This window comes from Hyperolius riggenbachi, chromosome 6 (assembly GCF_040937935.1).
Source record: "Hyperolius riggenbachi isolate aHypRig1 chromosome 6, aHypRig1.pri, whole genome shotgun sequence".
Lineage (NCBI taxonomy): Eukaryota > Metazoa > Chordata > Amphibia > Anura > Hyperoliidae > Hyperolius > Hyperolius riggenbachi.
In genome coordinates, this window is record NC_090651.1 from 218,643,821 (window position 1) to 218,659,796 (window position 15,976).

The window sequence follows — 15,976 nt, forward strand, 5'->3', positions numbered from 1 at the left end:
ATTATGCAGAAGGCCTTAACTGGATTTTTTAAAAGGCATCAGTTTTTAGGTGGCAAAATATTGTAACCTTTACCTAGGGCAAATCAGATTATAGTGAAGAGTATTCAAAAGTTTGTCCTTTTGTAATTACATGTACAAAGTTATCTTTAAGTAATTAAAGACCGCAAACAAAAACGTTCTTACTGTGGCTGCTGCACATGGCAGCTGGTACAGAATCTTGAAGTGGACCTGAACTCAAAGTGTCCTCTCTGCTCTAAAAGATACGCAGCAGCATAATAACCGGTAAACCATTTTTTATTAACCTCCACTATGTTCTGATGTGTCTCAGGTGAGGGGTGCAAACTTTTACCACCTATTTTTTTTTTTCTAATTCCAAATTAGTTTTGGTAGATCACCTCTGTCCTCCAGCTTTAATAAACCAAACCAATTGAGTGTCTTGCGGTGCTGATGACAGCTGTACAGAGATAAGGAGTGAAGAGACAGCAGACAGCACTTACAATGATGGTGGTGGAGAAAAGACTGTTGAAGTAATAGCAATATTGTAAACATGGCTTTCAGGCAGTGATCATAACCACTGCAGCTAATTATTTGCATCAGTTTACATTGTGCGTATGGTTGGAACAAGGGTGGAGGTAGATATGTTTTTAAAACAGGGTTAAAATTAATATTTCAAATATATTACATTATTGATCAGGACCTACTTTTAAGATATTTTAAGCGTACACAACAGCCTGGTACGCGTTGCAGATGGAGAAGGAAACAGCTAGCTATCAAAGCATATGCTTCCAAACTTTAAACCCAATGCTACATACAGGTAAGTAAACACTTGGAAGTACAAGATGGCCTAAGATCGGCCATCTTGTACTCCCAAGTGTCTATGTACTGGTCTGTAATGTTGGATTAAAAGTTTGAAAGCATACGCTTTGGTGCCCAGCTCTTTTCTTCTCCATCTGCAATTGTTAATCTGCTGTGACCACATTGCGGCTCCCAACTCCAAGTTACAGTCCCAGCCAGCTTGAATTGTGTGGCAGCCACTCTTTGTTTGCTCTATTGCTGGATAAAGCCATCCAATTTTGATTGGTACATGACCGGCCAATTTTGCCACCTCCATGTAGAATAAGGGAAAACAGATTTTGAATACTATAAACAGACTGTGTAGGTAAGCTCTCATACTACATGGAGGTGGTAAGATCATACTACTAGCTCTCATACTACGTGGATTGGCCAATCATTAGCAAATCAAAATTGGATTCAGTGTACCAAAAAAAATGAAGCACGTATATTACAAATCATATATATATAATATATGTATACACAGTGGGATACGAAAGTTTGGGCAACCTTGTTAATCGTCATGATTTTCCTGTATAAATCGTTGGTTGTTAGTATAAAAAATGTCAGTTAAATATATCATATAGGAGGCACACACAGTGATATTTGAGAAGTGAAATGAAGTTTATTGGATTTACAGAAAGTGTGCAATAATTGTTTAAACAAAATTAGGCAGGTGCATACATTTGGGCACCAAAAAAAAGAAATGAAATCAATATTTAGTAGATCCTCCTTTTGCAGAAATTACAGTCTCTAAATGCTTCCTGTAGGTTCCAATGAGAGTCTGGATTCTGGTTGAAGGTATTTTGGACCATTGTTCTTTACAAAACATCTCTAATTAATTCAGGTTTGATGGCTACCGAGCATGGACAGCTCTCTAACTCACACGACAGATTTTCAATTATATTCAGGTCTGGGGACTGAGATGGCCATTCCAGAATGTTGTTGTAAGGATCGGTGTAAGCAACCAGAGAGAATCCGATTGTTGGCGATCTGCAGTATCACCAACAATACAGATGTCACCCGATTATTGATGATCTGCAGAATCACCAATAATACAAGCGCAGCTAACCTCTGGACACCAAATACAATAATTGTCAATGAGACAACAATAATGATTCACACGTATGTGGAAATATCCACCACACGGTAATTCCTCAGAGGTGTGGTTACCTCTGAATGGGAACCCCGTGTGTGTGAACCTCAAGCCGGCAGAGAGAGGATTCTCAGCACCTGGCAGTAATTGTCTGCTAGGGCAGGCGTCTCGGAGAGGCAAGCCTCAGAGACAGCCCTCCAGTGGGAGACGTTCCACTGGAGGGAGAAAGGTCAGACAAGCAGAGGTTCGGCAACAGTACAGGAACGGAAGGCTGATTCAGAGTCGGTAAACAGGCAGGGTCGGCAACTTTGAATCAGATAGGCAGAGGTACAAGATCGGCAAGAGAAGAGAGTAGTCAGGGATAGCCAGAGTCAAAACACAGATAAATATACAATAATAATCCTAACTGAGGTGTGACGTCCTTGATATCAACACCTAGGAGCTGAGCTAAGGTCTGAGCGTTTACACCTAAGTATTCACGACAGCAGACAAATTGCTACTGACCAGCAAGTCCTATTTGTAGCCAGAGAGCTAATCAGCGCCGCCCCAAAGCCCCAGCCAATCCAGAGTACTGCTGGAGTCAGCTGACCGGCCTGGTCAGCTGACTCTTCTTCTGGAACAATAAAGTTCCTGTCTCCTCGCGCGTGCGCGCATAATCTGCAGACTCCGAGCCGGCGAGAGAGCGGGCGACCCCCCCAGGCAGCAACTGTGCGGCAGGGTCCGCCGAGCTCACGGACTCCGCCACCTGCCCTTCTCCACCCGCTGGCAGTAGTGTGGAGGCCCCTGTCCGAGATGCGGAGTCCGCCGCCACGTGCGTCCTGGCGGCGGCTCCGCTATCTCTCATAGTTGTACTTGTTCCTCTGCATGAATGCCTTAGTGGATCTTGAGCAGTGTTTAGGGTCGTTGTCAGTTTTGTCACTGATTCCTGGACATTGGTCTCCAGGACCCATGCGTCCCTTAACTTTGACAAGATTCTTAGTCCCTGCACTGGCCCCACAGCCCCACAGCATAATGGTACCACCACCATATTTTACTGTAGGTAGCAATTGTTTTTCTTGGAATGCTGCATAACGCCTCTTGTTATGCCCAAATAACTCCATTTCAGTTTAATCAGTCCACAGCACCTTATTCCAAAATGAAGCTGGCTTGTCCAAATGTGCTTTAGCATACCTCAAGCGGCTCTGTTTGTGCTGTGAGTGGAGAGAAGGTTTCCTCTGCAGACAGCATCTCCCTGTGTTAAGTGTGCCGAATGGTTGAACGATGCAGTGACTCCATCTGCAGCAAGATGATGTTGTAGGTCTTTGGTGCTGGTCTGTGGGTTGACTCTGACTGTTCTCACCATTTGTCACTTCTGTTTATCCGAGATTTTTGCTTGGTCTGCTACTTCAAGCCTTAACTTGAACTGAGCTTGTGGTTTTCCATTTCTTCAATATGTACTTCCTATCTGTGGAAACAGACAGCTGAAATCTCAGAGACAGCTTTCTGTATCCTTTTCCTAAACCATGATGGTGAACAATCTTTGCCTTCAGGTCATTTGAGAGTTGTTTTGAGACCCCCATGTTGCTACTCTTCAGAGAAAATAATAAATACTCTTTCTCATAATTGGATTCATTTGTGTATGTAGGTCAGGGGTCACTAAGCTTACCAAGCCAATTTGAGTTCCAATAATTAGTTCTAAATGTTTTGGAATCAATAAAATGACAAATTTATGCACCTGTCTTATTTTATTTAAACAATAATTGCATACGTTCTGTAAATCCAATAAACGTCACTTCTCAAATATCACTGTGTGTATCTCCTATATGATATATACATACATACATGCATACATACATACATACATACATACATACATACATACATACATACATACACAGGGGTCGAGTCCTGCATGAACGCGGGTGGACAACGTCCACCTACTTTTTTTGGAGAGTGGACATCGTCCACCCTAGCATATATGGAGGGGAGCAGCGCAGTGGAGAGGAGCGTTGTGCAGAGTAGTGGGGAAGGGCGGATGTCTTCAAACCCCCCCCCCCCATTCCTCACCTTGGGTCTCCCCTTCCTGGCTCTCCCCTCCAGAACATTTGCGGCGGTGGATGGCAGCGGGCATCAGTGGACAGGACTTTCTTCCTCCTGTTCCAGCGAACTGAAGCTGTGCGTGCCGCTGCTCTGGTCTTCACTAGACCAGATAGCGGCACGCACAGCTTCAACTCGCCCGAACGAAGAGGAGGTAAGTCCCGCCCACTGATGCCCGCTGCCAGCCACCGCTGTAAATGTTCTGGAGGGGAGAGCAAGGAAGGGGAGCCCCAAGGTGAGGGAAGGGGGAGAGACGTCCGCCCTTCCCCACTGCTCTGCACAACGCTCCTCTCCACTGCGCTGCTCCCCTCCTGCTGGAGGGACACCTGGCTACCTATTCTGGGGACGCCTATAGACTGGCTATACTGGGGACACTTATATACCTGGCTACATATACTGGGGACACCTATACACCTGGCTATACTGGGGGCACCTATACACCTGGCTACATATACTGGGGACACCTATACACCTCGCTACATATACTGCGGACACCTATACACCTGGCTATACTGGGGACACCTGAACACCTGGTTACATATACTGGGGACACCTGGCTATACTGGGGACACCTATAGACCTGGCTACCTATTCTGGGGACATTTATACACCTGGCCACCTATTCTGGGAATATCTATACACCTGGTCACCTATTCTGAGGACATCTATACACCTGGCTACCTATTCTGGTGACATCTCTACACCTGGCCACCTATTCTGGGGACAACTATACACATGGCTACTTATACTGGGGACACCTATAGACCTGGCTAGCTATACTGGGGGTACCTATTTTGGGGGAACTGCTGTCAGATCTGTATTTTTGGGGAACCGCTGATGCCAGATTACGTGTATTTGGGGGAACCGCTGCCAGATTGTGTATGTTGGGGGACCACTGCTGCCAGATTACATGTATCTTGGGTGTTACGTGTATTTTGGGTGATCCACTGCCAGGTTTCACGTATTTTGGGGAACTGCTTCCAGATTATGTGTATGTTGGGGGAACTGCTGCTGCCAGATTGTCTATTTCGGGGCAACCACTGCCATATTATCTGTATTTTGGAGGAATCTCCACCAGATTATGTGTATTTTTGGTGAAATGCTGTCAGATTACATCTACTTCTTGGGGATACACTATGACAGAGCTGAAATTTCCCCTGGCAGACCTTTTATACCACTGCTAAGGCCATGTATATTTGGCCCCATCCATGCTATGCTTAACCACGCCCATTTGTTTTTAGGGTGAGTCCACTCACTTTTCCAGGACTAGACCCCTGTGTATATATATATATATATATATATATATATATATATATATATATATATATATATATATATATATATATATATATATATATATATATATATATATATATATATATATATATATATTTATATATATATATATATATATATATATATATTTTATATATATATATATATATATATATATATATATATATATATATATATATGTATATATATGTATATATATATATATATATATATATATATATATATATATATATATATATATATATACACACACTGTACAAATACAAATTACACATACATACATATACACACACACAAAGCATTCTTGTAGTTATATGTGATTAGGCAGATGATCTTCCTACCTCACCAATCAGAAATGAAGATAATTACAAATTGACTGCCAGCGACGCACCAGCTGATAATTGATTACAGCTTTTCAGACTGGCAGCCAAAGTTAATTAACCTTTATTTTAAAATACCAATCTGTGGCTGGTGATACAGACGGAGTGGCTGCTCGCTCTTTTCAGCATTGTGGGTCTGGAGTGTGGAGTTTCTTTCTATGGTACTCTGCCTGATCTCAGGGAGGTTATGGGAGGGCTGTATTACAATTGACTGGAAATGCTATCTTTACTATGTAATCTTTTTTTAACACAAGTTGAACAAATGCTCTTAGCCTGGATGATGCAGAAAACTGACCAGCGTCTATTAACAAAACCTGTTTTGAGCAGCATTATTGGCAAAGAATACTGAATACCACCTTGGAAAGCATTTGCGTTGCTCATAATAACTAATTAGATTTTTTTTTCTTTGTGTGATCCTGCGCAAGAAGGTGACTGATTTGTGGATTTGGCATCAGAAAGTTTTTCTCTTCCAGATTTGTCAGGAAGGCTGATGACTGTGGGTTTGGCCTAAAATATCTCATTATTAAGAATACTTGTAATTCTGGTAAAGGAGATGCACTGACAAGGTAAATGATACAGATGGTGAAGTAGGTCTTCTGGACTCTGTTCCTCATTAGGGCAAAGCCTCATATTACAATTCCCGAAAAATCCTTGCAGACTGTCTACGTACAACAGTGGTCCTCAAACTAAGACCAGCCTTTCACACACAAAATGTACTACATATAGATGTGGCCCGCTGCATTTTTAAATATTGGTGGCTGCATATAGAATATCAGTGCTGGCACCACCCTTCCACATGGAAGCCATAAAGCAGTCATTCGCTGGCTTCCAATCCTAGGTACGTTTCACTGTCTGGCGCACAAAAACTTCTTCAGGAACCGCATGAATGTGTGCCCATGTGTAGGGGTGGATAATTTGCAGTTCATGCAATTACTGGAGACGAGGTAGTTTTGGGAGGAGGGGGGATGACATCATGGCTCACATATGACTTGCTATGCTAGGATCACAATATCTGCACTTGCTGTGTTGGTGGCATAATAACTGCGCTTGCTGAGTTGGGGGGGCATACTATCTGGACATGCTGACATGCTGAGACATGAGGATGCCCTTGCTAGTAGGCGCTGTCTGCAATACCTAGGTTCATTGTAATGTTTTTTTTTCACACACACACACACACACACACACACACACACACACACACACACACACACACACACACACACACACACACACACACACACACACACACACACACACACACACACACACACACACACCTACACACACCTTTCCTCTTGCCATTAGAATTCCATTCTCCATCATCCAGCCACACTTCACTGGGCTGGCTTTTATTATCCCATCCTGGAAGAGCAGCTGGATGACATCATTGACAGAAGTCAGTGAAAAAGAGTTGAAAAAACAAACAAGCTTCAAGACCAGCTGAGTGCCCTTACTAGTGTTCTAGGAACTGTCTACCAATCTTACCGTACAAAACTATGTATAACTCCTTATCGGATGCAGTCTTTACAACTACTGTGCAGATAGCTTTTTCTCTCCCTCCCTTACTTCTGTCTCACAGGACAGGGGAATTTTTTTTTTTCCTAGACTGCCTGTGGAATGAAATGCCTTTGAAAGCGCCCCATCCTGACCTGATGACCTGCCGCTCAGAGGCCGGAGCCTCTCGGGCCTCTGTGTCATTCCGGCCCTGCCCTGCATTCCCAGGTGGCCATTACCCACATCTCTGTGCACTCATAGGTGCCCCCAGCTCATCTCTTCTTGCAGCCACAGGTAGCCCTCACCTCTCCCTGAAGTCCCAGGTGGCCATTACCCACATCTCTGTGCACTCATAAGGCCCCCAGCTCATCTCTTCTTGCAGCCACAGGTAGCCCTCAACTCTCCCTGCAGTCGCAGGTGGCTGTTTACTACATCTGCCTGCAATTATAGGTGCCTCAGCTCATCTCTCCTGACAGCCCCATATCTATCTCATCAATCACAAGACATAGGGCATCCACCCTATCTCTTCTCTGTCTGGAGCGTATTTTCTGTAAAAATGGCAATATTAGTATTCCTTCCACGAGGTCATGAATGAAAAGATAGAAAAGAACTGGCCCCTGTACTTACACATGTGGCACACCATAAACAAACCCTAGCCCAATTTGCAATACTTTAACAATCATCCTTAAATAATCTATTTGACCATGTACATACGTTATCCTCTGGTCCTTCATAAAACTACGTCTGTACCAAGCTGCTATGGGAAGTAATATAACGTGTTTTTTGAAACCTAAATAAATGATGTCAATCACACTCCCACTATCTACGTTTAAACCAACGTTCTCATAAAAGCCATGTTTACTTTTTAAGTTATTGTATTTGTAAGACCAATATTTCTCATCGTTTTTACAGCTTGTACCCAGCTACAGCAATACTCACTGATTCACTATGACAAGTTCAGGTATCCTGTTAAAGCCAGGCCAGGTACCCGCAGGGGTAAACATACCACATGTTGAGAACCTGGATGTTAGACTATTACTAGGCCTTAAGGCTAGCAATTAGTGTCATTGAATCAGGCCTATAGTGGCTTATTCACTGAACTTAATTCCTCAAGCACGTGGGGTACCTAGCTCATGCTAGGTACACACGTTACGTTTTTTCCACTTGATAGATGCGTTCAATTGATAAATTCCGTCATGTCCGATATTACTCTTGATCGTTTTAACGCTCAATTTCTCATAGAAGTGAATGGAAAAAGATAAGAAAAACAAGCAGAAGATAAGAGAATCGAGCAGAAAAAATGTATCGTGTGTACCCAGCATAAATTGGACAAATGAGTTATAAGTTTTAAAGAGACTCTGTAACTTCAAAAAGATCCCCTGGGGGGTACTCACCTCGGGTGGGGGAAGCCTCCGGATCCTAATGAGGCTTCCCACGCCGTCCTCCGTCCCACGGGGGTCTCGCTGCAGCCCTCTGAACAGCCGGCGACAGGCCCGACTGTAATTTCAATATTTACCTTTGCTGGCTCCAGCGGGGGCGCTGTGGCTGCTTTCGGGCTCGGAAATAGACGGAAATACCCGATTTCTGTCGGGTCCGCTCTACTGCGCAGGCGCCGGAGACTTGCACCTGCGCAGTACAGCGGACCCGACGGCGATCGGGTATTCCTGCCTACTTCGGAGCCGACAGCCGTCAGAGCGCCTGCGCAGGAGCCGGGAAGGTAAATATTACATCACGGCTGTACGGAGGGCTGCAGCGAGACCCCCGAGGGACGGAGGATGGCGTGGGAAGCCTCATTAGGATCCTGAGGCTTCCCCCACCCGAGGTGAGTACCCCCCAGGGAACGTTTTGCTGTTACAGTTCCTCTTTAACTTTGTACAGAGGTATGTTAAAGTAGATCTCCACTTTCTTTGACTTATGATCTTTGTATAGTTGATGTATTTTAACAAAATGTGATATGCAGACATGCCATTCATTACTCTGGTGTTTTTTGTTGTTGTTTGTATTTGCAACTCACTGCTAAATAACACTATATGGGGCATGATGCAGTAACTTTTGGTAAATGTTCCATGAGCAGGCAGCACACAGCAATTTTACCAGTAGTAACGTAAAGGGAATAGTGTGGTTTCCATAATTAGCGCAACTTGCGTTATGCTAATTGTAGTCACAAACATAACATTTTGGGTTCGGGGACTCCGAACTCGAACTTCCATAAACGTTTGAGTTTGTGCAAAGCGGGCGAACCGCCAGACTTCAATGGGCAGGAGAATTTTAAAACCTACAGGTACTCTTTCTGGTCACAAAAGTGATGGCAAAGTTGTTTCAAGGGGTCCAACACCTAGACTGTGGCATTCCGGAGAGGGATCCATGGCAAAAGTCTCGCAAAAAGTACGTAGTTGACGCAGAGTTGTGTTTTAATCACTGAAGGGCAGAAATCACAGTACATTCCTACATTTGTGGAATAAAGTGCTTTAAAACGTCCAACCTGTGGATCAGATAGTGTAAGGGTTATGCCCACTTCACACTGACAGACCAAACTCATTTGATGCACCGCAAACAGACGCAAAGAGTTGTTAATAGTTGACACACTCAGGACTTAAATGTTAGTCCTCTAAGTGGAAATCTTTGTGTAGTGGTCACCATGCTTTTGTGCACATTGGCGATAGTGCAGGCAATGGCAGTTTTCTAGCCCTTATGGTCGGGCTGAGGTAGTTCAATGACAGTAAAGTGAACACAAAAACACTGGTTCAGTGTGGGCCCAGTGTTTGCCTAGTAGGCTTTATTGATTAAAAAAAAGTTTTGCCAAAACATATCCACCTTATCGAATTTGGTCTGTCCACAATGAAGCAACGACCTTATCATCTTGGGTGTGCCCCCAACACTCTCATATAGGTCATTGCTTCATTGTGATACGCAAGCCCCTTCACCACGACTAGAGATGTAGCCAACGGTTCGCCGGCGAACGGTTCCAGGCGAACTTTGGGGGTTCGCGTTCGCCTGGACCAAGCGAACTTTTGCGGAAGTTCGATTCGCCCCATAATGCACTATGAGGGTCAACTTTGACCCTCTGCATCACAGTCAGCAGGCACATTGTAGCCATTCAGGCTACACTAAGCCCTGGAGCCCCCCCCCTTATATAAGGCAGGTTTGCCAGCCATTACACCCACTCGTGTGCCTGCTAGAGACAGACTAGGGACAGCTGCTGCAGACTTGTTCTCCTAGGGAAAGATTAGTTAGGCTCTTGGCTTGCTCCTGGCTGATTGTTATTGCTAAAATAGCACCCCTCAATAGCTCTTTTGAGAGCTCTAATGTTTTCCTGATGTGTTTTTGTGTGTGTGTGTTGCTCACTGAATTATACAGCCCTATCTGTTGCAGCTGGACCTTGGTAATTGTTATTACTGTGCCAGCCAGGCCCTGCCTAACTATCTATCCTGGGACACCTACCCATGCCTACCTAACTAACTACTGGGGCACCTACTTACCTATACGGGGACACCTACCTACCTACCTATACTAGGGGACCTACCTATGCCTACCTACCTATACTGGGACTCCTACCTATGCCTAGCTAACTACTGGGACACCTACCCATGCCTACCTACATACAAGAAGATAATAAGGTCGTTGCTTCATTGTGGACAGACCAAATTTGATCAGCTGGACAGTCACTGTTGTTCTATCATTGAGCTACCACAGCCCGGCCACCATATGGGCTTGAAAACCGCCACTGCCTACACTCTCGCCACAGTGCGCACCAGTCCAGCATGTCTGTCACAATGCAAACAGCTGTTTGCGGTGCATTACACAGTGAGTTTGGTGTGTCAGTGTGAAGCAGAACTCTAATTACACTCCCTGATTGATGTATACCCATGCAAGATGTTTGAAAGCACTTTAGGCCTGCAATTTAGCATTCAATGTGATTTCTGCCCTTAAAACGCTGCTTTGTGTCAAATCCAGATTTTTCCCCGGGACTTTTGGCATGTATCCCACTCCGCCATGCCCCCCTCCAGGTGTTAGACCCCTTGAAACATCTTTTCCATCACTTTTGTGGCCAGCATAATTTTTTCTATTTTTCAAAGTTCGCATCCCCATTGAAGTCTATTGCGGTTCGCGAACTTTTCGGCGATCCGAACCTTCTGCGAAGGTTCGCGAACGGGGTTCGCGAACCGAAAATCGGAGGTTTGCGACATCTCTAACCACGACAAGGTAATGATCACAAAGGGAAATTGACATCATGTACATGCCTTTTTTTTGGTTGTTGCAGCCACTGTGTAGCACCAGAGGCCAGAAACATTGGCCTTGTACAGTCACATGCCAGAAAAATTAGGTTTTGTAGCAGCCATACAGGATTAACCTGCACCCCTGTTAGTTGTGGCGGTGAAGTCACACGGCGTGCAGAGAGGAAATACAGCTGTGTGAGGACTGATTTACAAATCTTCAGCTAGGCCATAATCCTCCAGAATCCATGCCTCGTTCTTAATAAAGGTCAGTTAGTCAACACTTTGGTGACCTGGGTGACGTCTCTTGTCAGTGACAATCCCTCCTGCTGTGCTGAAGGTCCTTTCTGACAAGACGCTTCAGGCAAGACAAGACAGAATTTCGATGGCAAATTGTGAGAGCTCAGGCCAAAGGTCAAGCCTGCGGACCCAGTAGTCCAGGGGTTCATCGCTCCTCAGAGTGTCGATATCCGCAGTTAAGGCCAGGTAGTCTGGTACCTGTCGGTCAAGGCGTTCTCTGAGAGTAATTCCCGAAGGACTGTGGCGATGTGTCAGTCTTAAAAAACTGTGCATATCCAACATCACCAACACATTGGAACTGTGTCCTGTCCTTGCCGGTGTGGCCGAGGGAGAAGGAGTATTACTGGCACTTCTTTCCCATCGTGCTGTGACATCACCCTTGAACGCAGTACAGAATACTTTGCAGGCTGTTGTGCAACTGCTGCATCCTTTCCGACTTATTGTGATTTGGTAACATATACCGAAGGTCTAGTAGTGTTGCCACCCAGTACAGGTTGTTTCCCCTTGAGCCTTTTTGTACGGGTGTCCCTCAACAGGCAGGACAGCATGAAAGACCCCATTTGCACAAGGATGGATGCCGAGCTAGCCATCTCCTCTTCCTCACTGATGTCACGAAAGGTCTCCTCTTCCCCCCAGCCACGTACAACATCACGGGTACCCAAAAGGTGACCACAAGCCCCCTGGGATGCAACACCTGCTGCAATTGTTCTTCCACCTCCTCCTCAAAGTCACCTTCCTCCTCTGACTCCTCTTCCTCAGACGACTCCTCCATCTGCATTGCTGCAGGTACAGCATATGTCAATGACAAGTCTGGTTCTGGTGGTGGTGATGGTGCCCACAACTCTTCCTCTTCCTGGTCACGCTCCTCTACGGCCTGATCCACCACTCTTTGCAAGGCATGCTCCAGGAAGAAAGCGTATGGGATCAGGTCACTGATGGTGCCTTCACTGTGACTCATCAGGTTTGACAGCTCCTCAAAAGGATGCATGAGTATTGCACATGAGCGTTCAGTAATGCAGCAAAAAAATCCCCAGCTCCCCATGGCCTGTCCTAGCACCACACTCATACAGATACTCATTTATGTCTTTTTTTCTTGTTGGAGCAGGCAGTCTAACATTAGCAGACTTAAATTCCAGCAAGTCGGGCTGTCGCAAATCAAGCGCCAGTCACTGGAAGGTTCTTTTGCAGCCGAAACTCTGCAAATTGAGCCATGGCAAATGCCTGAGATGGCCACACACCTTTCTGGACTGCTTGAGGACCTCCTGTAAACCTGGATACTTAGACACAAAAGTGTTGTATAATAAGATTCAACACATGTGCCATACAGGGCACATGTGTTAACTTTCCCAAATTCAATGCTGCTAGCAGATTGCTTCCACTGTCACACATCACTTTACCAATCTCCAGTTGGTGCGGCGTCAGCCACTGATCCACCTGTTTGTTCAGAGCAGCTAGGAGTGCTTGTCTGGTGTGATTCGGCTTTCAGGCAAGAAAGGCCCAGGATGGCGTGACACCGTCCTACCTGTGATGTGTACTAGGCCCTAAGGAGCTGGGGGGGGGGGGGGTGCAGTTGTTGTTGTAGTAGAGAAAGCCGCAGCAGCAGAAAAGGACTCAGCCGAGGAGGATAGCGGAGAGGATGTAGGAGGAGCAGAGGAGGTGGCAGCAGGCCTGCCTGCAAGTTGTGGCGGTGTCACCAACTCTGCTGCAGAGCCACGATTTCTATGCTTGGCAGCCATCAACAGGTTTACCCAATGCGCAGTGTACGTGATATACCTCCCCTGACCATGCTTTGCAGACCAGGTATCAGTGCTCAGATGGACCCTTGCCCCAACACTGTGTGCCAGAGATGCCACAACTTGTCTTTGCACATTACCGTACAAGTTGGGGATTGCCTTTTTGGAGAAAAAGTTTCTGCCCAGTACCTTCCACTATGGTGTCCCAATCTCAACAAGTTTTGTAAAGTCCTAAATTCCACCAGCTTGTATGGTAAAAGTTGGTGGTCCAACAGTTTCGACAAGCCAGCTGTCAGACGTCGGGCAAGGAGATGACTCTGAGACATTGGCTTCTTCCGCTCAAAAACTTCCTTCACAGACACCTGACTGTGGGCAGATAAGCAGGAACTGCTCAAACTGAGAGGCAGAGTGGAGGGTGGTTGAAAGGGGACAAGGACAGCAGAGGTTGACGTGGCTGTCGCTGAAGATGCTGGACCAGGATGAGGAGGGTGGCTTTGAGTTTGTGTGCAGCTTTTGCTCATGTGTTGACCCCATTGGTGTTTGTGTTGTGAGATCATGTGTCTTTCGCAAAGCAGTTGTCCCTAGGTGGATGTTGGACTTCCCACGACTCAGTTTCCTTTGGCAGAGGCTGCAAATCCGAGCATCGCTGTTATCAGAGGCAGACACACACAAAAATGCAACACTGGTGAACTTCTGAATGATGGCATTATGGTGGTGGCAACAGCAGGCGTTGAAGGGCGTGTTGGCTGGCTGACCCCAGGTGCCGATACATGCTGTTTGACAGTATCACTAGCTCCTTGCGACAAGCTCCCCCTGCTAGTTTCAATAACTCATATTTTCCTCCTCTCTGTCTCCCCATCTGAACTGTCCCCCTGTTCTTCATCTTTTTGCGGGCACCCACGTGACATCCATGGACACATCGTCATCATCATCATCAACTGCTTCACTTGTATCCGACACCTCCAAAAAGGCACCAACAACAGGTACTACATCATCATCATGACACCTTATGTCCATGTGTGTACTGACGCCTGACTGAGACATATCAGGTGGTGTAACATCCTTATTGCCTTCATCTTCTTCCAATAATGCTTGTGCATCACTAAATTCATCATATAAATGTGTGACTAACTCCTCTGACATTTCAAATGGAGCGACTGTGGTGTTAGTGGTGGCTGCCAGGCGAGTGTTAAGTTGTTGTGGGGTGCCTAAATCAGATCAGAAGGAGGATGGCGCATCAAGGTTCCGAGCGGAAGCTATAGAAGATGGGGTGTGCTGTGTAAGCCAATCAACTACGTCCTCAGGATTTTGGTAGTTCAGGGTCCGTGCCCTCTGATCACTGGGCATTAATCGAGGACTGCAGGAAATCACAGCAGCAAGACCTTGAGGACCCCTGCGGAGTAGCCTGCCTCTGCCTGTCATTTTTTTTATTTGAGGTAATGTGCTTGCAACAAGTGAAAAATAATGCACGGGAGTGGTTCTGTGCCTGCAACTTAATGTGGCAACAATAGCAGTAGTATGCACAGCCCTGGGTGTCAGTGGGCTGTGTAATGTCACACACAGTACTATCAGAATACAGTGGAAGTAAAAACACTGGAGTGGTACTGTACCTGCAACTTAATGTGGCAACAGCAGTAGTGTGCACAGCTACACAGAGATACGCAATAATACTATCAGAATTCAGTGGGAAACAAACACTGGAGTGGTACTGTGCCTGCTATTTAATGTGGCAAACAATAGCAGTAGTGTGCTGTACACACAGATCTGGGTGCCAGTGGACGCTGCAGTGTCGCACACACATATATGCAATAGTACTATCAGAATACAGTGGGAAAAGACACTGGAGTGGTACTGTGCCTGCTATTTAATGTGGCCACAGCAGTAGTGTGCACAGCTACGCAAAGATATGCAATAGTACTATCAGAATACAGTGGGAAAAAACACTGCAGTGGTACTGTGCCTACTACTAATGTGGCAAACAATAGCAGATCTGGGTGCCAGTGGGCTCTGGAGTGTCGCACACACAGAGATATCAGACACACTATCAGAAAGCAGTGGAAAAAGGAAACTGGAGTGGTACTGTGCCTGCTAATTAATGTGGCAAACAATAGCAGTAGTGTGTTGTGCACATAGCTCTGGGTGCCAGTGGGCTCTGGAGTGTCGCACACACAGATATGCAATAGTACTATCAGAATACAGTGTGAAACAAACATTGCAGTGGTAATTACAACAGAGAAAGAAAATGTGTGCTTCAACCAAGTGAACCTGACAAATCTGGCTTTGCAAATTTGGCCTGTTGGCTAATCACGAGACATTGCTCATGCAAATAAGCATTTGCTTTCGCATGCCTAAATATGCAGGGTCAAAAACCAAAACCGCAAAACAATCGCCCTGCGGGAATCAGTTCATGCTATACAGCACTATCCAGGGGCGCCACGAGGAGGCTTCCCATTGCCCCCATACAACCGGGGGGCCGCGCCGGTCCCAGGCACTCTCACCGCCTGGAACCCACACAGCGGCACCCCGGAGGCGGAGGCTGTGGGGTGCAGGCGATCT

General features: G+C 45.8%; 2 protein-coding genes across 2 annotated transcripts in view; one reads left to right on the plus strand and one right to left on the minus strand.

Annotated features, from left to right (window-relative positions):
• LOC137521289 (myosin-10-like) overlaps positions 1 to 12,675 on the minus strand; it is a 58,497-nt gene extending 45,822 nt beyond the window's left edge. The window contains exons 1-2 of the mRNA XM_068240340.1: positions 12,346 to 12,675; positions 6,967 to 7,053 (exon numbers count right to left, since the gene is read on the minus strand). Coding sequence (XP_068096441.1) covers positions 6,967 to 7,053; positions 12,346 to 12,675 — 417 coding nt within the window. The remainder of the gene's footprint in view (positions 1 to 6,966; positions 7,054 to 12,345) is intronic.
• The window catches only part of LOC137521317 (opioid-binding protein/cell adhesion molecule homolog), an 838,111-nt gene that overhangs the window by 425,775 nt on the left and 396,360 nt on the right, over positions 1 to 15,976 (plus strand). The gene's annotated exons all lie outside the window — the stretch shown is intronic.